Source organism: Tympanuchus pallidicinctus, unplaced genomic scaffold (assembly GCF_026119805.1).
Source record: "Tympanuchus pallidicinctus isolate F22 unplaced genomic scaffold, pur_lepc_1.0 scaffold31, whole genome shotgun sequence".
Classification (NCBI taxonomy): Eukaryota; Metazoa; Chordata; class Aves; order Galliformes; family Phasianidae; genus Tympanuchus; species Tympanuchus pallidicinctus.
The window spans coordinates 2,183,722-2,208,431 of NW_026294749.1; the positions used below are offsets into that span (position 1 = coordinate 2,183,722).

The 24,710-nt window shown below is 40.9% G+C and overlaps 2 protein-coding genes across 3 annotated transcripts; both read left to right on the forward strand.

The window, feature by feature from the left end:
* The first annotated feature begins 59 nt into the window (after positions 1 to 59).
* LOC128087747 (heterochromatin-associated protein MENT) lies at positions 60 to 9,468 on the forward strand. Of its 2 annotated transcripts, XM_052697618.1 has the most exons (9): positions 60 to 3,568; positions 4,127 to 4,168; positions 4,849 to 5,025; positions 5,414 to 5,497; positions 5,889 to 6,026; positions 6,599 to 6,716; positions 7,087 to 7,229; positions 8,050 to 8,217; positions 8,550 to 9,468. In XM_052697618.1, the coding sequence occupies exons 3-9, from the start codon at positions 4,858 to 4,860 to the stop codon at positions 8,961 to 8,963; spliced, it is 1,233 nt and encodes a 410-aa protein (XP_052553578.1). In that variant the 5' UTR covers positions 60 to 3,568; positions 4,127 to 4,168; positions 4,849 to 4,857; the 3' UTR covers positions 8,964 to 9,468. The 2 variants fall into 2 exon arrangements, with proteins under 2 accessions (XP_052553578.1, XP_052553579.1); XM_052697619.1 differs by lacking the exon at positions 4,127 to 4,168.
* Positions 9,469 to 15,395: 5,927 nt separating this feature from the next.
* LOC128087756 (heterochromatin-associated protein MENT-like) lies at positions 15,396 to 24,285 on the forward strand. The gene is given in 7 exon segments (XM_052697634.1): positions 15,396 to 16,067; positions 17,192 to 17,278; positions 18,806 to 18,943; positions 20,634 to 20,751; positions 21,317 to 21,459; positions 22,907 to 23,074; positions 23,884 to 24,285. Coding segments are annotated over 7 exon segments (1,278 nt in total). The 5' UTR covers positions 15,396 to 15,845.
* Positions 24,286 to 24,710: the final 425 nt, after the last annotated feature.

The window sequence follows — 24,710 nt, forward strand, 5'->3', positions numbered from 1 at the left end:
CACCAAACTGCACACTGAACAACATGGATGTGTCTTTTCAGTGCTTTCCAAACCAGAACTGCTACAATGCAGAACAGACAAGGCTGATCTAAAACAGTACTTCCCGATACAATTCCTTTTGCACATAAGAAGAAAAGAAGCAGGAGAAACTCATTCCTGTATAAAGTTGTCACATCTCTTCAAAACTAACTGTCCCAGGCCACCTCTACCACAGCCTTTTCAGTTTTAAATCAGCTTCACAACATAGCATGGCTGGTAATGAAACAAAGCTGCAAAATCCTCTGTGTTGCTGGTACTGTCGGTTTGCTCTTGCACACAAAGGAGCTAACACATGTACTTTCTAATCTCTGACCCTCATAAATTGGCAAATACCAAACAATGCAGAACCAGAGTTAAATAAAACACATACCTTGAAATGCTCTCTTTTGTCCTAACCTTTAATTCATTCAACACTGTTGCAGCCCAGCACTGCTTTACACTCCTTTGCCACTTATTTTGATGCTTGAAGGCAAGACCAACTGGGAGAATCAAATCTGTAATGTTAACTCCCCAAGTGCTGTCTGAAAGACTGCATGCAAATTCTTCCCTACATATTCACTGCTTTCACAGCTCTTACTCCTAAGGAGGGGGAATTCCCAATCAGTCATGCACATCTAAGAACACAAGTGTTGATTCTACTTCTCTGAATTCAGAATGGTGAGAAAAGGACCTGGCCTCTTCACAGCACTTGCACACATTGACAGCATCTCACTATAAACATCCCTTCCCAAGAAGGTAGGATACCTTTTTTCTGGCAGAGAGAGGAGTGTTGACTGATGGTGGGTCTTTTCTGTATTATTCCATGTGGCCAGGCTCCTTTTGGCTCTGCTTTCCCAAATGAGAAGGAACATAGGGAGAGTGTTGCGAAGCAAATGCTCTATTGTATCCTCACAAAGCTTCACAAGCACTGCCTTCTGCCTCAGCTGTGAAACATATCACAGGATCTCTATGCTCAGAGGCGTTTCTGACATGTCCTGCTTCACCTAACAGAATGGCTTCATGTCCCAAAGGAAAAGTCACTCAAGGACTACCTGATATTTCTCAGGAATAAAGACACAAAAGTCATGTCTGGGAGGCCAACGAGAAACAAAACCCCAACAGTGCGCAACCAAACTCAGAAACAAATGTCATCCACCTTTTCTATTTTAAGCGTAGTTGCAAAGATGAAAGAATGAATGTCCTGTTGGCAATGCTGGATCATTACCAAAGGCCAATGGCAACCAAATTAGAGGGTGAATCTTGCATTGAGGAAAAACATTTTCTCATGGTAAGTAGCACACACTGGGGCAGACTGCCTAGAAAAATTGAGGATTTCCCATTCAGGAAAGGGCTGTAGCTGACCTAATTTACCTGTGGGCCTGCTCCAGGCATGCACTGGACTATAAACCAGCTTCTGTCTTTTTTCTGTCAACATCCATTCTACCTTAGCACCTCAGTTTCTCATCCTCTCTGGCACCTGTGCAGCTTGACTTACAGGGGCACTTAGCTTGCTTGCTTGCTCTCAGCTTATTTCTTTAGGATTTGGAATCTCTCTAGCTTGGCCTTTCCCTCCGATCAATCATTCAGTGGACTTTTCTTCTACCCTGAATTTTTTTAATAACCTTTCTCATTGTACTAACGTCACCACTTGTTTAATTTCTGACATTTCTTCACTGCCTTGCATAACACTGATTTCTATGACTTTTCAGAAGACTTGACCCACACTGTTCCTGTAATCAGACTTACAGCAAAATGCTTGGCAAACCATAGTTTCCTTCCCTCCCTCTTCTTTCCTTCCCTATCCCTTAGACTCTTACAGATGTTGCCACTACCTTCCCCTTCTCCTACCCACCCAAGAGCAGCCCTGCTGTTTTCTGGGACAGCAGAGTGACAACTATCGTATTTATCCCTGCTGTATTTTTTTCACTCCTTCCTTGCTCAAGTTCTGCCAGTGGGGCTGCTTCAGTTCTTGCCTTCCTCCATGGCATACAAGTACTGTGCACTCAGTATTTTGCAGTTTTTCTCTGAAGTGTTTCCCAGCTATTCCCAGCAATTAGATTCTTTCACCAACACAAGAAGCAAGGTGTTCAGCCTTACATCTTCAATGGCTTTGCCTCTGCCTGTGCTCCCAATGATCTTCACTCTGAAGCTTGACTCTCAGAGCCTAATTCAGTCTGTAAGCTCTTGACATTTTACGCCGATGCATCTTATTCATAGAATCATAGAATGGCTTGGGTTAGAAGGAACCTCAAAGATCATCTATTTCCAAGCCTCCTGCCAACGACTAAATCAGGCATTAGATCAGGCTACCCAGGGTCCCATCCAACCTGGCCCTGAACATCTCCAGGGATGGGGCATCATAGCTTCTCTGGGCAGCCTGTTCCAGCATCTCACCACCTTCTCAGTGAAAACTTTCCCCAACATCTAATCTAAGTCTACCTTCTTTTAGTTTAAAACCATTCCCCCTCGTACTATCACTATCTACCCATGCAAAAAGTTGATTTCCCTCCTTATTTATAAGCTTCTTTTAGGTACTTGAAGGCTGCTATCAGGTCTCCCCTGATCCTTCACTTCTTCAGACTGAGGAATCCCAGCTTCTGCAGCCAATCTTCATAGAAGAGGTCTTCCAGTTCTCTAATCTTCACGACCCTGCTCTGGACTCGTTCCAAAAGGTCCACATATTTCCAGTGCTAGGGCCTCATGCCTGGACACAGCACTTCAGATGGGGCCTCATGAGGGCAGAATATAGGGGGACAATCACCTCCGTCTCCCTCCTGGCCACCCTTCTTTTGATGCAGCCCAGGATACTGTTGGCTTTTCAGGCTGCAAGAGCACACTGCTGGCTCCTGTTAAGTTCTTCATCTGCCAGGATCCTTAAGTCCTTCTCAGTAGGGCTACTCTCAATGAGTTCTTATCCTAGTACGAATACACATCTGGGATTGCTTCAGTACAAGTGCAACACCTAACACTTGGCCTTTGTGAACCTCCTTATGTTCACATGGACCCAATCCTCAAGACTGTCCAGGTCTCTATTAAAAAACAAAGAGTCATGGCTTCACAAGGCTGGAAAGTTGGACCAGTCCTACAATACCTGCTTAAATTCAGAAACCAAAACCATGCATTCTGGTTCATCTAGTAATCATTTTACTATATTTATTTACTTTAAACAACAGGCCAGTTGTCTTCACAACACCAGAAGATCATTGAAATGAACGAGTGAATTGTTTTGCTGTCCTCCTAGTGACAATTGTGGTGTAACAGTTAAAATGAGATTATGATCCACTTTGTTCCTTTGAAATGCCTAAAACAAAAATGTAACAAGATGAACAAGGAACTACAACGTAACAAGATCAATAAGGAAGACAAAACTGTATGAGATGGTTTTGGGATTCATTAGAGAGAAGCTTTGAGTAGGCGGGAACAGAGTTGACATCGGAGAGAAGGAAAGGGAAGTGCAAACTACTATATTTCTAAATTTATTCACTGCTTAACACGCAGACACAAAACCTGACAGGACAAGACTCAGGTCTTCTCTCTCACGGGATCACAGGTAAGCATTTAAACCAATTTAAATAACTTTTCTGATGTTTTTAAATGGTTATCTATAGCCTGCATGACAGTGGAAGTAAAACGTACCAGGGTTATACTGCAGTCATTTCTTATATATGCTTTTCTAGATGTCATGCCTTACAGAAAATGAATGTGTGAACTAAGGAAAACAGTTGGGAGCATAACTGATCACAAGAAGGAAAATCTTGTCAGGACAGTAGTTGTCTTACTAACTAAAATATTCAGTTTGATAAAGGAGTCTCATACTTCAGGTGTATGAATACATGATCAGGACAGGGACTCAGAGGAGTAGAGTAAGATAGATTTCTATCCTGATGCTCATTTGGTCAGGTTCTCCAAGGAGAGAATGTCACTCTATGGTACAGATTTGGTATAGACTCGATAACGACTGCCTGAAAAACTAAAGTGGTTTGATAGCCAAAAACTTGATGAATATCTGTAGACTTCAGAGACAGACCTGCAATTTCTGCAGTGCCATTCAATAAATATGAATCTTTCTTTACATAATAATAACAACAATAACAACAATATTTTCCAGTCTCTCTATCAGAAAACACCATAAGAAGGTACTACTGAACAGGTAAGTTAAAGTTTGGAATGCTCATAGCTTACACACATAGATATTTGCCATTTTCTGAGGAAAATAAAATTGCCAGAATGTAAAGAAGAGACTGTAGTTAGACTCTGTGAATAAAATGGTAACACTCCAAAAGCAAATAACAACTTTGTCATACATTATATTGTCTGAAATAGGTTGCTAGCCAGAAAAATTCCATAAGCCCAAGAGTTACACCTAAATACATTCTCAGTATTAGCTCCTAATTCTATCTAGATCCAAAATGAGGTAGTAAAAATCTCAGATGTCCCATGTATGAAAATTATCTAAACTTCCCTGGGAACATTACTTTGATAATGAGTTAGGAATGAAAATGAACAAAATATGCAGCTTACAAATCTACACAATTTTGAAAACCAAAGGCAGAAAGAAACATGAATAAAAGGGCAGATCTATAAAAGAGGACACATCTATAATGATCGGAAATTATGAGATGGATAACAAAAACCTAAAAGGAATTGCTGCTCCCAGCAGGTGGCACATGTATGTACATGTAAGTGTATGTGCAGAACATACAGCTAGGCTATTAGTTTCAAAAGGTACCTATGCACTGCATTGCAAATGTAACATCTCTCACTAATATGCACTGCACACATCATTTTAGACACTCAAATACTACAGTTCTGTCTGTTGCCTCTTTCCAGGCTGTAGCAATGGAACAGGTTTCAGCATCAATTGGCAACTTTACAGTTGATCTTTTCAACAAGCTGAATGAGACCAGTAGGGACAAAAACATTTTCTTTTCCCCTTGGAGTATATCATCTGCTCTCGCCCTGACATACCTGGCTGCAAAAGGCAATACAGCAAGAGAGATGGCAAAGGTAAGTAGCTCCCTGAAGCTATGATGCTCAACACTACCCAGTAATTGCTATTGGGATGCCCTGTGCCATTGTCATAGGGAAAAACTACATTTGGGTTTGCACAAATGCATTGCCATTGCTGATTGCAATGGCTGTGGAAGGGAGTTCAGCCTTGTAATGCGCAGACAAAAGTACTGTGATGATGCTTACAGAGGGAAGCAACACTATTCCTTGTTACTGTATGGGATTTACATGTACTACAGCTCCAGTGTCCCCCCAGTTAGATCAGAAGATAGCACAGTGAGTTACCATATGGAGACAAACAAGACAACCATTTTATCTCTATTAGGTTTTAGGTCGTGCAAATTCTTTCATGCCAACTTCTTACCTCTGGAAACTCTATTTGCAGGTTCTTCATTTCGCTAAAGGTGTGGAAGCTGAAAGCTCTTCTGTGGCCAGACCTTCTCGGGGGAGACCAAAAAGAAGAAGAATGGTATCTGTTAGACCTGAAATCACAAGATAAGAATTAAAATGTCTGGAAACAGTTTTAAGAGTCCACTATTTCTTGTTCACAGCTCTCTTTATATTTAAAGTATAAAACCCACTATTACTTTGCAACACATCCAATTTCAGTTCCTTTCACTCATTCAGACTCAAAAGTATAGAAGCACAAGTCACTGAGATAGTCTGGAAGGTCTGCAATATGGTGAATCAGTTAATCAGGTCATAAATGGAGCCCTGCAAACTGCAGCAGTGGCAAATTTGGAAAGATAAAAAGTAAGAGAGAGGAACAGAAATTCCACCCCAACATCTATCCCTTAGCGTGTTTCAAAAACTTCATGCAAAAAAATGCAACTGGTAAATGTACAGTTTCTCTTTCCAAGGACCCTGAGCATGAGCAAGCTGAAAACATCCACTCTGGATTCAAAGAGCTCCTGACAGCCTTCAACAAACCCAGAAACACCTACTCACTGAGAAGTGCCAACCGTATCTATGTGGAAAAAACCTATCCATTGCTGCCTGTAAGTTGAATGGTTTTATTTCAAAGAGGATTAAGAAAAATTGCCAAAAAAAAAAAAAGTTTTGCACTGTATTCATTGTATTCACTTGTTATTAATAGAACAGTTTTGAAGCTGTCCATAAATGCCACAGATGACGAGTCTTGGTTTCCAGATAAACTTCACTAGAAAATACCATTTGGGCTTCTCCCAGTTTATAAGAACGCATTTGGCTGTAATGCAGGACCCCTTTTCATGCAGTACAGCTTTATCACTAGGAATCTCAATACATACAATTGAAAATGAGATATTGAAATAAGCACATCCAGGGGATGTGCACAGTCTTCTTTCCTTCGCCAAATAAAAGTGGGAATGACAGAATAAGAGAAGGGAAATGTTTGTCCTTTGGTTATTTCTTAAACGTTAACTCACTGCTCAGTAGAGAGCAAAAGACTACATTCTGCAGTTGCCTATGTGCAAAAAGTTAACAAGAAGTCCAAGAGCTAACAAATTACTTTCTGGACTACAAAAATATTGTACAGTACAGAATATTTCCTTCTTTCTTTGTTTCTTTCTTTTTATATGCCATTTTCCAGACATATATGCAGCTCAGTAAGAAATACTATAAAGCAGAGCCACACAAGGTTAACTTTAAGACAGCACCAGAACAAACCAGAAAGGAAATCAACACCTGGGTGGAAAAACAAACAGACAGTAAGTTGAGCTCAACCCCAACATCCTTCCTCTTCCTAATGCCCTCTTTGGGACCCTGTTCTCACACTTGTGACTGTAGCATCCAGGTCATGCCTTCTAGTATGGGCAGTAGATGGCTGTCTGCTTCCAGTTGCTTGCCATGAGACTGTGGCATTTTTTGAGGCAGAAGCCAATTGCAGTCAGCTAGCCAGGAGAACAGGGCAGCAAACATCAAACAGACTAACTGGTTTATGTCAGGGAAGTAATTCAGGGAGTAGGGCACTGAGGCTTGCACTTTTTCAGTAAGGAGTTGAACAGAGCGGATAAAGAATCAAAACATTCCCTCACTTTGTTACACTGGAGTACAGCCTGACTTTTCTGATTTTAAAAGGTAAAATCAAGAATTTGCTGAGTTCGGATGATGTGAAAAGCATGACCAGGTTGATTTTGGTCAATGCCATTTACTTCAAGGCAGAATGGGAAGTGAAATTTCAGGCAGGACACACATCTATGCAACCCTTCCGCCTGAGCAAGGTAAGCTCCTCTGGTGTCCTTACAGCAAGCAGACTGGACACTGCACCTACTGTTACCATCTTTTGTTTCATCCATCCTTTAGCCATTCTTTGGTAAACAGACTCTCTGAAAAGTTGTTTACAGCAAAATGTGTCAGTGGTCAGCTCACCAACATTTATGGAAATTAAGATGCTGCTCAGGCAAAGGATAACTAGATCCAGATGGAACACAGTTTCCAAAAATGCTAGAGTCACTTAAAGCCTTTCTGCAAAACTGAGGTATAAGAGTTAGATTGTAAAAATCAGATATTGAGAGTCCGTGCTTCCTGGACAGGAACTGCATGCCATGCTATGGATGAGCACAGTACCCACACCTCTGTGCTGCACAGTCCAACTGTGAATATGGCTGCAGCAGCACAGCTCCACTGGATGGGTGCATGGCTGAGTGAGATTAGAAGTAATGTTGCCATAGAGAGGAGATCACAAAAAGGCTGCATAACATTTATCCTCTTACACCAGAGCTGTTTCACTGCTGTGGTGTTGGGTGGCTGTATGCCATGAATGCTTCCTCCCCCTAATTCTTGCTGATGTTTCTGGCTCCCTTCCTCTCCCCTCTGTGGGCTGATGTGCATGCTCTGGGGAAAAGAGAAAATCAGTTAGCTCAGTCCCCAGCAAAATACTCTGGGACAAGAGACAAGATCAGCAATACTGTCCAGTCAAGAAAAGCCCTGGAAAAAGAATGTCAAATCTCTGTTACAGAAATTGCTTCTGAAAGTTTCCTCTATACAAGGACTTCCTTTTTTCAAGGAATAATTTCTAACTGATAAATAAATACCTTACAGAATAAGTCCAAGCTCGTGAAGATGATGTACATGAAAAATACATTTCCAGTTCTTATCGTGGAAAAAATGAACTTCAAAATGATCGAACTTCCATATGTGAAACGTGAACTCAGTATGTTCATCCTACTTCCTGACGACATCAAAGATGGCACTACTGGTCTTGAGCAGGTAAGTTATGCTACATCCATTCTGTATCACCACTCAGTCATCAGAACAAAAAGGACAGACTGATGACCATATGGCCCTTTCTTTCTTCTGCAATTAATTTGGCAGAAGTAGCACTCAAAAAGTTGCAGCATTATGCATCACATTTGCTTTGCAGCCTGTTCTCTGGTCATCAGTGAAAGCAATTTATATTTTGTGTTTTTCAGCTGAATGTTAAATATGCCATTTAAAAAACTGTTTTAAAAATTGATTTAGAAAAAGACAGTCATCATTAATGATTGGTTTATTAATTATTGGTTTATCCTTGCCACTATCAAATTCCTCTTAAACACTAGCTGGAAAGAGAACTCACCTTTGAGAAGCTGTTGGAATGGGCTGATTCAAAGAAGATGACAGAAACTCTTGTGGATCTGCACCTGCCTAAGTTCTCTCTGGAGGACAGATATGACCTCCGTGATACTCTGAAGAACATGGGCATGACAAGTGCCTTCAGCCTCAACGCTGATTTCAGCGGGATGACTGATAAGAGGGATTTGTCTATTTCCAAAGTCATTCATCAGTCTTTTGTTGCAGTTGATGAGAAAGGCACTGAGGCAGCTGCTGCTACAGCTGTAATTACAACACTCACAAGTACAGCTATCAACTATGCTCTGACATTTAAGGCTGATCACCCTTTCCACTTCTTCATCAGACATAACAAATCCAAAACAATCCTGTTTTTTGGCAGACTCTGCTGCCCAGTAGAATGAATTATTCCTCACTCCCAAAGTTCATTTTTCAAAGGAAAAACATGAACTGTAGTGTTAAAAGCTCAGCCTTCAACCATATAGCCATAAGTACTAGAAGTATATGTCTTTTTTCTTAAGTAAGGCAGCACCCAGACACCACCATGTGCCTCAAAGACTGTCTCTCTATTGCTTCTTTCCATTACGTTAATGAAATTGCCTTTCATGGAAAGCAAATGCTTGATGTATAATTGCTAACCTCTGTTCACCTTGCATTTTGTCCTTATTTCTCTGAATGCTCAAGGCTGAGGTTGATAAGCATCCCAACCAGCAATAAGACCAAGAAAACTACAGCAACATCCCTTATTGCTACCTCTTATTGAAATGCGATCTAAACAATTCAAATCTGCTTTCCATTTTCAATTTAATGTAATTGTATCTGTTTCCTGGCCAACATCTGCACAGTCTCCTTGCTACCTGGATCACTGATAAATGTATGATTTGTAACTTACGAGTGCCTTTCAGCTAAGATAGTCCTGGTATTGACAGAAACACCAATAAGATTTTTATGCATGCTTCACTTCATTATTTTGCCATGATCTACATTTACAATAATAAATGAATTTGGAACTGTGTTTGTGCTATGCAAGATTCTAACTCACCTAGCTCCTTTAGAGCATCCTATACAATGAATGGCTGACACACATTTCTGCTCTTGCTGTTTCAAACCAACCATCACATCACCACTAATGACAAGGTGCTGAAACACTCTAATAATTAACCAGTGTCTTACTCCCACTACATTTCATACAACACTGAAAACACTGTTGTTCAACATGTTATCCTATTCATTTACTAGACACACCAAAATAAATCAAAACCTGTGATGAGATAACAGAGTTAAGGTATTTGCCCGTTCTTGTTGAGCATCTTCACCAATAATCTAGATAAAGGAATAGAGTGCATCCTCAGCAAGTCTGCTGACAGTATGAAGCTGGGAGGAGTGCCTGACAGGCCAGGAGACTGAAATGACATTCAGTGAGACCTGGACAGGCTGGAGAGCTGGGTGGAGAGGAACCTGATGAGCTTCAACAAGAAAAAGCATAGAGTGCTGCACACGGGGAGGAATAACTGCATGCATCAGTACACATCAGGGGCTAGCCTGCTGGAATACACCTCTGAGGAGAAAAAGCTGGGTGTCTTGGTAGACAACAGATTGGCCATGAGCCAACAGTGTGCACTTGTGGCCCAGGTGGCCAACGGTATTCTGGCGTGAACTGAAAAGAGTGAGGCCAGCAAGTCGAGCGAGATGATCCTCCCCATCTACTCCGCCCTGGTAAGGCCACATCTGGAGTACTGTGCCCAGTTCCAGGCTCCTCAGTTCAAGAAAGACAGGGAACTGCTGAAAAGAGTCCAGCGGAGGGCTGCAAAGTTGATTGGGGGCCTGGAGCATCTCCCATAGGAAGAAAGGTTGAGACACCACAGACTGTTCAGCCTGGAGAGGAAAAGACTGAGGGGTGGATCTCATCATTATTTATAAATATCTAAAGTGCAGGAGTCAAGTGAACGGGCCCAGACTCTTTCCAGTGGTGCGCAGCAAAAGGGGCAGCGGCCAAACACTGTGATGCAGAAAATTCTACAAAAACACTAGGAAGTACTTCTTTATTTTTAGGGTGACAGAGCACTGGAACAGGCAGCCCAGAGAGCTTATGGAGTATCCTTCTCTAGAGATATTCAAGACCTGCCTGTGCTTTTCTGTGCAGCCTGCTGCAGGAAACTTTAGCAGGGGGTTGGACTGGATCTCCAAGAGGTTCCTTCCAACTCTTGCGATTCTGTGATTCTGTGATCTGAACTTTCTTTCACTGTAAGCAATCAGTTTTCCACTTTTAACCACTGCTTATTGCACTATCAGCCTCCCTTGGAAGGGGCTGAAATAAAAGTTTGACCAGAGCAAATAGCCCAAAAGAGTGGCTTCCAAACATCCACTGCTGTATTAATAACATCAGTTTCTTCCATTAGCTTAGGAGGGCAGCAGCTGTGCTTTCCTTTGCCTATAGGAATCGCATAAAGTTTCGTAGCCATTATGATATCCAGCTACCACACGTGACAGAACATTATTTCAAGCAACAAGATCTGAATGCTGGAGGGAAGTACTGTACAAACATATACTCTTAGCAAAATTCCACCTGTAATTACAGCTTACCCTACACCTCAACAAAAGGTAGTCTATTTGGAAACACACCTCCACCCAACGAAGTATATCTACACCTTCTCTGTACACCATGCTGCTTCTAAATTCAGTGCCCTCCATCACCTGTAACCCCCAGCTCAGGGTTCAGCTGTCTGTCACTGAGGACCCACTTTGGTTCAGCCCTGCTGCATGCTACTGACTCAGCTTTACAAAGAAATGTACTAAGGTGTGGAAAAGCACACAAGTGAAAACTACACAATAAAAGTAAAAACACAAAGAAGTTATTGTCAGGATGGAATAGTCAGCATAGCAAGGACTCGAGGATAAATGCTTGCATATGGGGTGTAAAAATTTAATTAAAAAAAAAAAGTTAAGAATTGGAATTCTCCAGTTTGTTCAGGTCCTTCTGAATGGCAGCAAAATCCTTCTGGTTGGATGGTGTATCAGCCAAGTTTTGTACTGTCTGCAAACTTGGTGAGGGTGATGCTCTGTGTCAGCATCCTGGTCATTAATGAATGTATAAATAGTACTGGTGTTAACCAGACTTGCCTTCAGCTGGGCTTCGTGCCACTGATCACAACTCTCTGGGCCTGGCTGGGCTCACTTATCCATCCCATCATTTGTCAGCCTGGCAGGCTTTCAGGCAGCCTCACAGGAAAGAGTATTAAACGTAGTTTCTAAAGTCAAGGTAAACAACATTGAGTATTCTCCCCTCATCAAAGAGGCTAGCTGGCTAGCTGCCTCATCCTAGAAGGCAATCAGGATGGCTAAGCATGACTTCCCCTTCATATATAAATCCTGACTACTCTTAACCTCCTTGTTCTTCATGAGTTTCACAGTAGTGTCCACCTCTGTGGTAGACTGACCTCACGACAAGCAGAAATGGCAGAGAGTGTGCAATAATAAAGATAAGGAATGTTACAGTGCTGGTGTATTTTTAGCACTCGAGGCTTGGATGCAGAAAAAATCCAGCAACAATACAACCTATTTTAGAACTAAATGCAAATGTATCAATACTTTGTAAGGTTTTTATTTTACCATCAGTAACTGGAACAAGAAAAACCCTTTTTAAATATTATTTATACTCCAGTCACTCACAGGTCTATTGAAATCACTTGATACTTATTCTCCTTTCCTCTCTTGTAGGACAAGGCTGAATGGAACTTCCCACAGAGTAAATAACTGGACTTAGTCGAGCACTGATTTTAAACTGTACTGTTTTTTTAACCAGCATAAGTGTGAATGCCTAGATGTACCAAACTACAGAGTAAACTGATCACAGGTATACAACAGAATAGACAGAAAGACACAACCTCACATCCACACTGAGAAAGCTGGGGATGAAAGGTGACTTCATTAGAATGCCCAAGAAAAGCGACTTGTTTTATCAGAAAACTTTTAATGACCATTTGTCAGAGACCAACCTATTTGTAGCCAGCAAGTCAGGCAGGGGTTTTGATGCTGCAACACATTGTTTCTACCATTCTGTTTACAGTAAGCCATTATTTCCTCTCCTCCACGTGGCACAGCAAAACCAAGAGCACTTTTTTCTTTCCCATATTTTCTCCCCTTTGAAACTCTACTCCCTCTTACTAAACAGGATCTTGCAGCAGATACCACAGAGTGTCCACACAGTTTGGGCACCCTTTTGTAATTTTCCTGTATTTTTGGCCAATCTTTGTAGTTTGTAGCACAGTAATTATCACTATTAACTGCTTTCTTATTTCTCCTAAATACTCAGCCAAACAGGTAACAACAGTTTCAGATATGTGGCAAGAACATTTCTTAACCATACAACAAAACATAATAGTGTTCAATAGATTTCTGAAGAAAGAAAATGAGATGGATATTCCAGGTATGAAAAACGTGCACACTTAGAGAACATGTAAAAGAAGATAGGCATATGTCACTCCTGAAACCTTGCACTGCGTATGTATCAGTCAGATTCAAAGTGAATAGCAACATAAACATTTAGTTCTAGTTCTAAATATGGTTTTGTACTCTTTATCCTAACTTTCTTCTACACAGGATGACTGCATGCTGGCAACTGGTTTACTCTGCATGTGTCATAGTTGTGGGCATTCCTAAAGCACTCCTAAGTAACCATACCTGCAGTCGAAAATATAGATAAGGATTGCAAAGGGAATGGATCGATGCATTTAATCCAAGTCATGTAGATAAAAACTGGAATTGCTAATGACAGTTTTAGTAACCAATTACATTGGTTAAAATAAAATGCATATATACAGATAACTGTCTTGCATTATGTCTTTACTGATCTCTGATCTCACACAATCTGCTACTTCTACTCTTTACTACAAAACAACAGTTTCAGTAAATAAAATAATTACAAGCAGAGCTTCCAAGCAGCTTTGCAGTGGCCCAAACTTCCTCCGTTCCTAGAACATAATAAGCTTGGTACAGCGCAGGGCCTGCAGGTTATTAGGCTGAATGACAGGATGGCTGACACCAACAGCCTACCTCAGTTCTCCTTTTCAGCCAAATCTTTGAGATTAGCTTCTCTTAATTCCCTAGTTCATAGAGTAAAAAGATGAGGAAACTGTAAAATTATTTCAATGTGGCCCTCGTCAATGCACTGTGACTCTATTCTTTCCTACAATTCCTACATACTTGCAGAAATGTTGTGAAGGGGACCACTGGAAAAAAGCACACTGGGCTTCATGTTTTAGGACATGCACCAACTAACCGTGGTTTTGAATTGGCCTCTCTCCCTTCATCTCTCTCTATAATTCTGAAAGGCAGCGATGGAGAAAAGAAATGGGAATAAATGAGGGAACAGGCACATTAATACAAGAAGAGGATGTTGGGAAGAGAAGGGAGGTGCAACCATTTCTACACTTCCAAAAGTATTCATTGCCTCACAGACCGCCACAGATCCTGACTGAAGCAACATCTTAACTCTTCCCTCTCTCGCAGGATTTCAGGTAGAGTAAATATTTATATCTAAATAGCCAGCTTTATTTTGGCAGTCTTAAAAATTCTTATAAATTCTCCAGAATGGAGTGGCTAAATGGTAACTAAAATGTCATGCAGGGAAATGGAGCATTCAACTCTTCATGCAAACTGCAGCCTTTAGGAAAATACTGCACAAAGGGCACAGTGTTCAGGATGCACATCCAGATTGGGCAAAACCTACACAGCTTGAGTGCAAAAAAGTGTCCTCACTTGCAGGCAGGGTGCCCTGATCACCAGGCTACCAGTTGATTTAGGATCAGAGGACTGAACACAGAATGCAGATGATAATGCACTCCTACTGATCCCAGAGTTGAACACACGTGACTGCGTGACTCCACACTGCAGTGTTTTAGACAATCAGCACTATTCAAGCCTCTGCTTTATTCATGTTAAATAATCACTGGATCAGCATCCAGCCTTTTCCTTTCCAGGGTGAGCTAAGCAGCTATTAGACAAGCAGTGTTCATACAAACACACATACTCGAGCCCCAGAAATGCTTGATTGCTGTGTGCAGATTCAGTTCTGACATGCTCTGGCAATAGTGGAGATACTGGCCTGAAATTCTTTAAGCAAAAACATTCAACTCAGCCCAGTTCCCTCAATATGCTCTGGGAATATCTAGCTGATGAGCTCCTCCAGGCACAGCGGTAAGAAATACCAGGCTTAAGGTAAAATGCTTAAGCTAGGCTGCAGGGCAATCACCTCAGAAGCACACCTGAGAATGATTCAAAGCTGTTTTGGAGCTCTGGGAAGCTTTGAAATACAAATTTAAGAATCCCAAAAGCTCCAGCTATCTCTAAGACTGAACAGCAGTTGGTTTTGGGGACTGCTGCTTGCTGCTTGTGATTTAAGCATGCAAATTGTGAGTGAAGCAGGAATGAAAATTCCAGTCATTTACACTGACCTAATGCTTAGCCTTTCACTTGGTGCAATCCTGCACTGACAGTGGAAATTTCTGAATTTATCCTAATATTTGTCAACAGTACTAAATCCATCAAAAATATGTTAGTTAGAACCATGGGTCTGTTCTGGATCCAGGTATGAAAAACTACATCAACCGTGGGGTTTCTATGTTCTTGTTACTATCTTTGATTTTGTTCCATAAAGACAGAAGCAGAAAGAGAAGCGGAAATCTGCAGGTTCTCATAAACCAGCATATGAAACCAGAGCAGAGCTGCTGCTTAAAATGGGAACTGTTTGGAGTTGTATGTAAGACACAAGAGTTGACTTGAAGAACAGTCATTAACAAATCCAGCTACAGTTGACAAATGTAGGCCTATGTTCACAAAGATCAAATAACAATCTACAGATCTCCACCAGCCTTCTAAAGCATGTGACAAATGGCATCAATTCACAATACTTCTTTCAGCAGAAAAGAATGAAGTTTAAGGAAACAGGAATAAAAGCTCAGAGCAGCACAGTGGGAAATGTTTCTGTTTCACTCCCACAGAATGCAAGAATAATCCTGTGAAACTCCAGTAAATGCTTTTTAAAAACAGTTCTGGTTTGTGAAAACATTCCTAACTAAAATAGTGTTTATCTGATGATGAGTAAGTGAAAAGAGCTGAAATAAGAATATAAACATTTGAGAGTGATTGGAAAGGGAGAAATAGCGCAGGTCTTAAAGAGACTTGCTATCTGACTGTACTTGGCATTTTGGCCATGATAGGGCCATCCCAACAGTGTGTTTACAAGGGTGCAGGCAATTTCCCACCAGCAATTTCCCATTTTTTTAAATATGAAGAAGCAGTCATCACCCTTCTCTGCTCATCATCTGACTCAGGCTGTACCGATGGAGCCCTTCTCAGCATCAACCAACAGCTTCACCGTGGACCTTTACAGAAAGCTGGATGAAACATCCAAAGGACAAAACATTTTCTTTGCTCCTTGGACTATTGCAACTGCTCTCGCTATGGTCCATCTAGGTGCAAAAGGTGACACAGCAATGCAGATAGCAAAGGTAAGCTCTGAAATCAGCAGTGTATCACCTTAAAGCTGGCTCCCACATGACATGCATTATTCACCTGCCTACACGGAACAAAAAGGAGCAACATGAAAGAACAGTGATTTGTTATCATGTTGGGTGCAAGAAACTGCGTGCAGACCTGCAGGGCACTGTCCTTCCAATTTACTTCCAAGAGCTCCCTTCTCTGCTACTACTTCAACATTAGGCTTACACTTACAGTTGGCACAGCAATACAATTGGTCTGGCAGAGTGAAGTTACTGACATGAGAGACATTCTCATTCTCCACACCCAGTTAGTAAGCTCTCTGAACCCAAGCTTGGCCGCACAGCAGCAACATCTTTCTTTGCTTGTGACATGGTTAGTCCATAAAATAAGACAATACACCCATGAAGAAGGAATGGTTTAGACTGGATATCAGGGGGAAGTTCTTCATAGAGAGTGGTGAGGTGCTGGAACAGGCTGCCCAGTGAGGCTGTGCCCCTTCCCTGGAGGTGTTCAAGGCCAGGTTGGATGGAGCCCTGGGCAGCCTGGTCTAGTATTACATGTGGAGGTTGGTGGCCCTGCCTATGGTAGGGGGGTTGGAGCTTGATGATCCTTGGGGTCCCTTTCGACCCAAGCCATTCTGTTATTCTGTGAATAATGGGGGTATACTAGAAATGAAAATATGATACCACTTATGACTTTTGCAAAAATTTCAGTGTTGTACTCCTAGATTATATGCATTCACATATGCATTTCTCTGTGCAATGTACTTGAGTTGTACATTGGTGCCCCAGTAGTAAGACTCTGAATCACAGTGTTGTTTGTTCTGACTGACAATGATCTGAAAACAAATTTCACATTGCTAAGCATGACTTGACCATTTTTCCAAACAAATTCATGTCTGAGCAATCATATTGATGTTGTTAAGTAGTGAATATGACTAAAATTTATATTATTATGGTATGGTTGTAGAATCTAAATCTGGAGTAAGGTCTTGTTTTCTGTAACTTTAAAAGACTTACAGGGTACAATCGCTAAATTATCCTAAGTAGAAAACTAACCTCATTACATAACACTAGAGCACTTTTATCTTCACAGAACAAACTGTTCTAAGGAAAATCTATCACTGCCACAGGTTCTTCATTTTAACCAGACTGCAAGAGAAGAAAGCCCTTCTGAGAGGACAGCACCTTCTCTGGAGAGACCAAAGAAAAGAGACATGGTATTTATTTCAACAAGACTCAGAGAAACAAGTCTCTGAGAATGGGATAGCTCAGCACCACTGCTTTAACTTTCTAAAATTTGTCTATACCCACTGTTCTATTTCAGTAAGAACTATACATAAAAAATGTGAACAAGCAGGTAATATTACTGCAAAACTCACGAACTCAGAACTTCAAAGCAGAACAGAGACACTGATTGACTTTCACATTTGTTACTTGCTTTTAGTTGGTCTATGGCAATAGGAATAACTAATATTCCTACTAACTTCAGGATTATTTTTTTTTCCGGACTGTAAAACTGCCATTGCCTTCACATCTGACTCCACTCCTGCCCTCTTAAACTCTGTTCCACCTTTGCCACGCATCACACATCAGACAACCAAAATGCCCCTCTCAGCTAACACACTGATTCACCCTTGCTCATCAGCTCCACAAAGACTTGACAGCAAGATGAACTGCACAGAACTTTTTTTTTTCTTCAAACAGACTCCTTAAGCTTCAAAAGTCTGTAAACTCAAACAAGCTGCATTTCTTTAGCACAGAAATTAAAGGAGAGCTCAAACAAACCAAGTTAGAAAAACTGGAAATAAAAAGGAGCGGTTACACCATTCTCCATCTGGATTAATATTCAAGATAAAGCGTTATGTCCACGTTCATTTTAGCTATTCAATGCCTTTGTAAGTTGTAGCAAGGTCTGCCTGGTGAAGTCCTCCAGACATTTCTCTCCATGACCTCTTCACTGTGTTCCCATTGCCTTGCAAAACCTATCTACTATTCTGTTCTCTGACTACCAATTTCTTCCCCACATGTTCTTTCTGGAAGCCTGTATCTCAGCTAGCGTGAAAAAATACCAGAGCAAGGAATGCCTCCTCACCAATCCTACGACAAGTCCCCATGCACCAGCAGCAAAGAATCTCAGTGTCTCACATGTAGTGCATGGTATTTGCCAACAGAGCAGGCAATTATACTGAATTGGCTCATAGGGAGCAGGGGACAAGCAGCTTACCCCCACAGTACCAAAGCCACAGCTGACAAGAAAGATCCTGCTCTCTAAAACCATCAGCACACACATTCTGGACAGGTTCCTTCCAAATTCCAAACAGCAATAGCAAAATTCACATCAAACAGAAAATCCGAATCAACTCCATTTCCTGACATTAGTGCCCGTCTGAACAGAGTAGCTCCTCAAAAGCTGCAATGCTGCCTTAATGATTTTTGTAATAATCAAAATTAGGCTTGAGTGTGACTGAAACGAGGTGACCCAATGATGATCCTGGGTGCACCATCTGAGGACAGCTGATGTCCTCAAAGGTATGAGCAGCTCCACAGAATGAAATCATAACCCCAGAGGCATAAAACATTTTATCCAGTTACGCACAGTGCTGCAAAAGTGACAGATAGCCTACGACGAGCTCCATCCTGCACACGCTTTCTAAATTGAAATGATCTGGGGATTTTAAATAACCACAGAAGGCGTAACGCTTCAGACATAAATATTTCCGTACTAATTGGTGCCTCTCTCCAAGGGTGCTGAGTATGAGGAAACTGAAAACATCCACTCTGGCTTCAAAGAATTGCTTTCTGCCATCAACAGACCTAGAAACACTTACTTACTGAAAAGCGCTAACCAACTGTTTGAGGACAAGACCTACCCATTACTGCCTGTGAGTTGAACATTTCTGCTTATTTTTACAGAAAGAGCATTTGACATACATATCTGACAATCACAATTTTCCAAATGTTCTGCCTTTTAAATCTACTGCAGCCTTTAGAACTGTAAGAGTTCTACAGCTGAACTACAGGAATCTCTTTCCTCCTTCTCTTAGTTTCCAGCCTTTTCAACAAGACCTTTCTCTGCAGTCCCATGGATACTCAGCTTCCTCAAAAGCCTTTGGTGAGAAGTCTTCCAAAATGCCTTTTGGTAATCCAGATTGGCTGTAGTGGTTTGACCTTGTCATTTGTAGGCTTCTTGTCACCTTCAAAAACCTCCAAAAGGTTTGTGATGTAGGACTTCCTATTACAGAATGCTGTTTCAATACAAATGCTCATCTACATGCCCAGTAGGCCCGCTTATTCATTTGCCCTGAGCAGACTCATGAGTTTGTAATTCCCTGTATCTTTGAAATCTTTTTAAGAAATGACATTGTATTAATCACCTTCCAGCTCCTTGGAAGGTACTGTTATATGAGGTTACCGTTCTTTCATCTTGGAGGTAGTTTTAGTCTCCTGAGTAATTATTCAGTCATGAAATTAAATCAGTCCTACTGAATGCTCATTGCTCACATTCTACACAATTTTGTGTAACTATGGTTTAAGACTAATCAAGGAATTTCCTGCTGGGAATTTCCATGAACAACTTCGCAGAAGACAGCAGTGTAAAAGTCAGTTCTAGTTTATTCTACCATCACATTCCCTTTATGTCTGACCCTTTATTGACCTCACAAACTCTTGGCAGCTTCCTTGACTCTGAAGCAAATCTTAAAACATACAGCTTCAGCAGTATGTGAGGCTATTCTTCCTCTTGTACTGAATATCATAAGACATAATACACACATACACTTCAAGTTCTTCTGAGAAATCAAAAATAATTTTTTTAAAAAAAGTGTAGAATGTTTATTTCATGGGATCTCAAAACTGCAAATTTGTACATTGGATTTAAAACACAAAAATCTGAAGTACTGTTTTCTGTGAAACACAAATACTGAACTTTGAGCAGTCCTTGCTTATTATTTAATATAGAATCATAATCATAGAATGGCCTGGGTTGAAAAGGCTCACAAAGATCATCCAGTTTCAACCCTCTGCTACATGCAGGATTGCCAACCACCAGACCAGGTTGCCCAGAGTCACAACCAGCCTGGCCTTGAATGCCTCCAGGGATGGGGCATCCACAGCCTCCTTGGGCAACCTGTTCCAGTGCCTCACCACCCTCTGTTTGAAAAACTTTCCCCTAAAATCTAACCTAAACCTCCCATCTCAGTTTAAAACCATTCCCCTTCGTCCTATCACAGTCCAACCTAGTAAACAGCCATTCCCCCTCCTGCTTATACGCTCCCTTCAAGTACCGGAAGGCCACAATGAGGTCTCCCCAGAGCCTTCTCTTCTCCAAGCTAAACAAGCCCAGTTCCCTCAGCCTTTCTTCATAGGAGAGGTGCTCCAGACCTCTGATCATCTCAGTGGCCATCATCACAGAATGTATCAGAATTTATTTTAAGAGTTATCTAGTTTCAGATGAATTACATTTTCTTCAAGTCTCTATTAGTAGATTGCATAATCTGTTGAAATTATCTTTTTTGCTATTTTTGTGCTTAAATTTAACTATATACGCACACATTTTCCATTTCTATCGTTCAGAAATTTTTAGAACTCATCACAAAATACTACCAAGCAAAGCCACAAGCTGTGAACTTTAAGACAGATGTGGAACGAGCCAGAGCATAGATCAATTCCTGGGTTGAAAACGAAACTGAGAGTAAGTATTGCTTTTACAGCTTTTTCTTCTCTGACTTCAAAATCATTTGCGTTTCCACGTGAATTGCTCTTGCAGTAAAGGATCCATAAAGGGTAGAAACTGGGGGGAAAGGATGAATTAATTACAGTTAAATGTCTTGAAGGATGCCTACCTCCAAAACTAACTGTTGCCCCTTGCAAAGCCTTTCCCTTGACTCTTCACATCATATCCTCTTCTGAATTATTTCTGTTCACAAGGAAGCAAAAGTAGATACTGGATGAGTCCACTCTGATTAATGAAGTTTTATTTCTGCAAGCTTCAACTGGTTGCAGCTAACTTCACAGAAGCTCTTCTTCACAAAAGCTTTACACACTTAACATGTTTTACTACTAAAACTGAAATAAATGTTTTTAAAAATAGTGATGCTTCAAAAGCCTTTTATATACGTACACCATGAAAAATGTACAGGGGAAAAATCTCAGTGCAAACACTTTTGCTAGATAGCTAGGCACAGAGAAAGCACACCTGAAATTGGTGAGTCATGCAGTCATACTGAATTAACAGTTCTATTTGATTGATTTTTAAGGGAAGATCCAGAATCTGCTACCTGCAGGATCTCTTGATTCTCATACTATATTGGTCTTAGTAAATGCTATTTACTTCAAAGGAAACTGGGAAAAGAGATTTCTGAAAAAAGATACATCTGAGATGCCCTTCAGATTAAGCAAGGTAAATTCCTTCAAAATGTCTATTATTGCAGAACAAGAATTCTCTAAATATTTCATGTGCATTTCATATGCCACTGCAACAGCACTCATAGTAGAAGCAGATGGTATAAACTCTGAGAACAGCAACACCGAAAATAAATCAACAGTCTCACTTACACAGATGCACAAGAATGGATTTTCAGGTAAGTTAGTAACTTCTTGGAACCAAAATAATTGAAAACACCATGGTTAAGCAGCTTAAGGACAAGACGAGATTTCTCTAAGTACTGAGATACCATTTTCAGAAGAAATTCAGTTACTTCTGAGAGCAGTACTTGGGCACCTAGGTCTCTTTTCATGCCTTTCAGACAGAGGCTGTATAATCTGAGCTCAACTAATCTAAACTCTATGTTCTTTCCAAATACCCTGCCCACTGCGTAGAACCTCATGGGGAATTTCCAAGAGGGTTTGTCATTCTAGCCAGGTGCACACGGATGATGTGTTCATCACGCACTGTGGGCACAACCAAGCTTACAGTATTTCAGTGATTGTGCTCAGACAATTCCCAGTAGCTGACAGCATGCATATTTTTGGCTTGTGTCAAAGGTGAGCAAAAAGAATTTTCAATCGAAACACTTACCTTGTTTGACATAGATTATGAGTGCAAACACCTTCTGTATGCCTGGTGATGTCAAGCAACTGTGTCGATACTGTGGTTGTGTTATCTGAAACCTACTACGCTACATGTGCAGTTTTAGGACCTGTAATCGAACGTGGTGCACAGAAAGGGTTTCATTCGCTGGGTGGCTGATAGCAAAGCCTGCTAACAGATAAGCTTTTGCACTTGTGTAACAATGGAAAAGAGAGAGTGGATACATCACTGGTCTCTGAACATAATACAGCATAACAGTTCAGAAGATTATTGTGTAATATAATTTCTTCTAGTAATCCAAACTTCTACAGTTTGGGAAAGAGAAAAAGCTAGCAGAGGTCACAGCAAATATGGTTCATAAGTAAATTCAATCAATCAGCACTGTCTGGAAGTATGCAAAAGAGCTGATGACATCCAGAGAATGAAAGTCTGGATTTTTTTCCTCCCAGTCAACACATTCACTCGAGAAATGTAAAGTTCTGGGAAAAACTTGAAACATACAAAGTAGTTACTTGCCTATCAAAACTAACTCTTTCAAAAGAGTGAAAATACATTGCATGTAATTACGTTATCAGGTAGTGTCCATGCCTTTTTTTTTTTTGGAAGATCTCTGTGACTTTAAAACAGGAGAAATGGCACTGGAGAAGTATTCAAACAATGCTGAGTCTTATACTTGTTTACAATTTTTTTGCCTTCAGTTCAGCAAAGCAAGTATTCTTTACCATTCACCTTATGGAAAAAAGTACAACTTTTTCTTTTTTCTTTTTTTCTTTTTTCTTTTTTTCTTTTTTTTTTAAACATCTGAATCATTTCACAGACCAAGACTAAACCAGTACAGATGATGTTTCTGAGAGATACATTTTTGATACTCCATGAACAAACAATGAAATTCAAAATTATTGAGCTGCCGTATGTGGAAAATGAAGTCAGCATGTTCATACTCCTACCAGATGACATCAGTGATAACACTACTGGGCTGGAGCAGGTAAAACTGACATACTGCATCACATGCACTACAAAGCACCAACAGAAATCAATGAAAACAGTGAGGAAGAATGAACTTCAAATGACACAATGACTTCTCAGTCTAGGTTTCGGGTCATGTTAATGATGCAAACATATTAATCTACCTGACGACACATCTAAAAAAGTATACTCCCTCAGCCTATTTGGCGCCTCCTTTTCTACCTCCAGAACAGCAGAATAATGAAAGCAAGAACCAAGTCTAAACCACCATGTCCTAGAATTAATCTTCTGAGAACTCTACTCAACAATTTTATGTCATCTGCAGTCCGGATTTCCACCTTATATTTTGTAATGCTGCTTCTCGAATTCAGTGCTGACTACCTTGACCCATGAGGTACGAACAGCCACTCATGATCAAGCTGAGATTAGCTTCTGAATCTAAATACATCAGGCAAACATCTTTTTATTTGTTCTTGAGGTTCCACGCATTCCACTTAGTGCTACTAAGAGAAATACCTTATATATTCACATATACCACGCACTTATTAATATGGTTAAGCTGGACACTGCATAAAAGCAATACTTCTTATATCTGCTTCCAAAATAATGAATTATTCGGAAGGTTCACTCTACACCTCACTGCATTTAAGGAAATAGATAGGAGTACAGGTCACTCAGCACTATGCTGAGACCATATCCTAGTGGATATTCAGCTGCACCCACAGCTGGTAGTTGGACCTTTTAAATATAGAGCATTAGACACCAGTGTGTGCATGCCTTATTTTTTCCTGTTGTATCTTAACTGTATTCTTCTAAAATTCATTGCAGTTAGAAAGAGAGCTGACCCACGAAAAATTAGCTGAATGGTCAAACTCAGCCATGATGATGAAAGTCGAAGTTGAACTCTACCTGCCCAAGTTCAAGATGGAAGAAAATTATGATCTTACATCCACTTTGAGCAACATGGGGATCCAAAATGCTTTTGACCCTGTTCTGGCTGATTTCACAAGGATGTCAGCAAAGAAGGATCTCTTCATATCAAAAGTTATTCACAAAGCTTTTGTGGAGGTCAGTGAAGAAGGTACTGAGGCAGCAGCTGCCACAGGTGTCCTGGTGATGAGGTCAAGAACACCTAGAGTAACTTTTAAAGCCAACCGCCCTTTTCTCTTCTTCATCAGACACAACAAATCCAAAACCATCCTCTTCTTTGGCAGACTCTGCTCACCTTAGAGTTACTCCCTGCTCTACAGAGCAAGAGATGCTGGCTTGCCAGCTCAGGGGCAGAGCTCCATCCTCCTGCTGCAGCTGAGGGGACTGAGACTTGCATTCTTTCTGTGCATATTCCACAGCCTGAGGCAAAGCTTCAGCTACTCCAGATAGCTACAGCCGTGCCTGTGAGTGCAGCGCATACGAACACGAGGCACTCTCTTCACTCGCACAAGCAGAGCACCTGATTCAGATGCATCTTCACACTCCTGCCCTGCCACAATTAGCCCCTGCTCCTCTTTAGCTTTTCACTGGCTCTTTGCGTTACAGAGGCAAACACAGCCCAAGCTGAAGCCTTCACCAGTTCACCTCCATTCCACTGACTGCCCCGAAGAAATAACAAGCACACGCTCCACGCGGCTGCTTCCTCTCACAGTCACAGGTGTGGC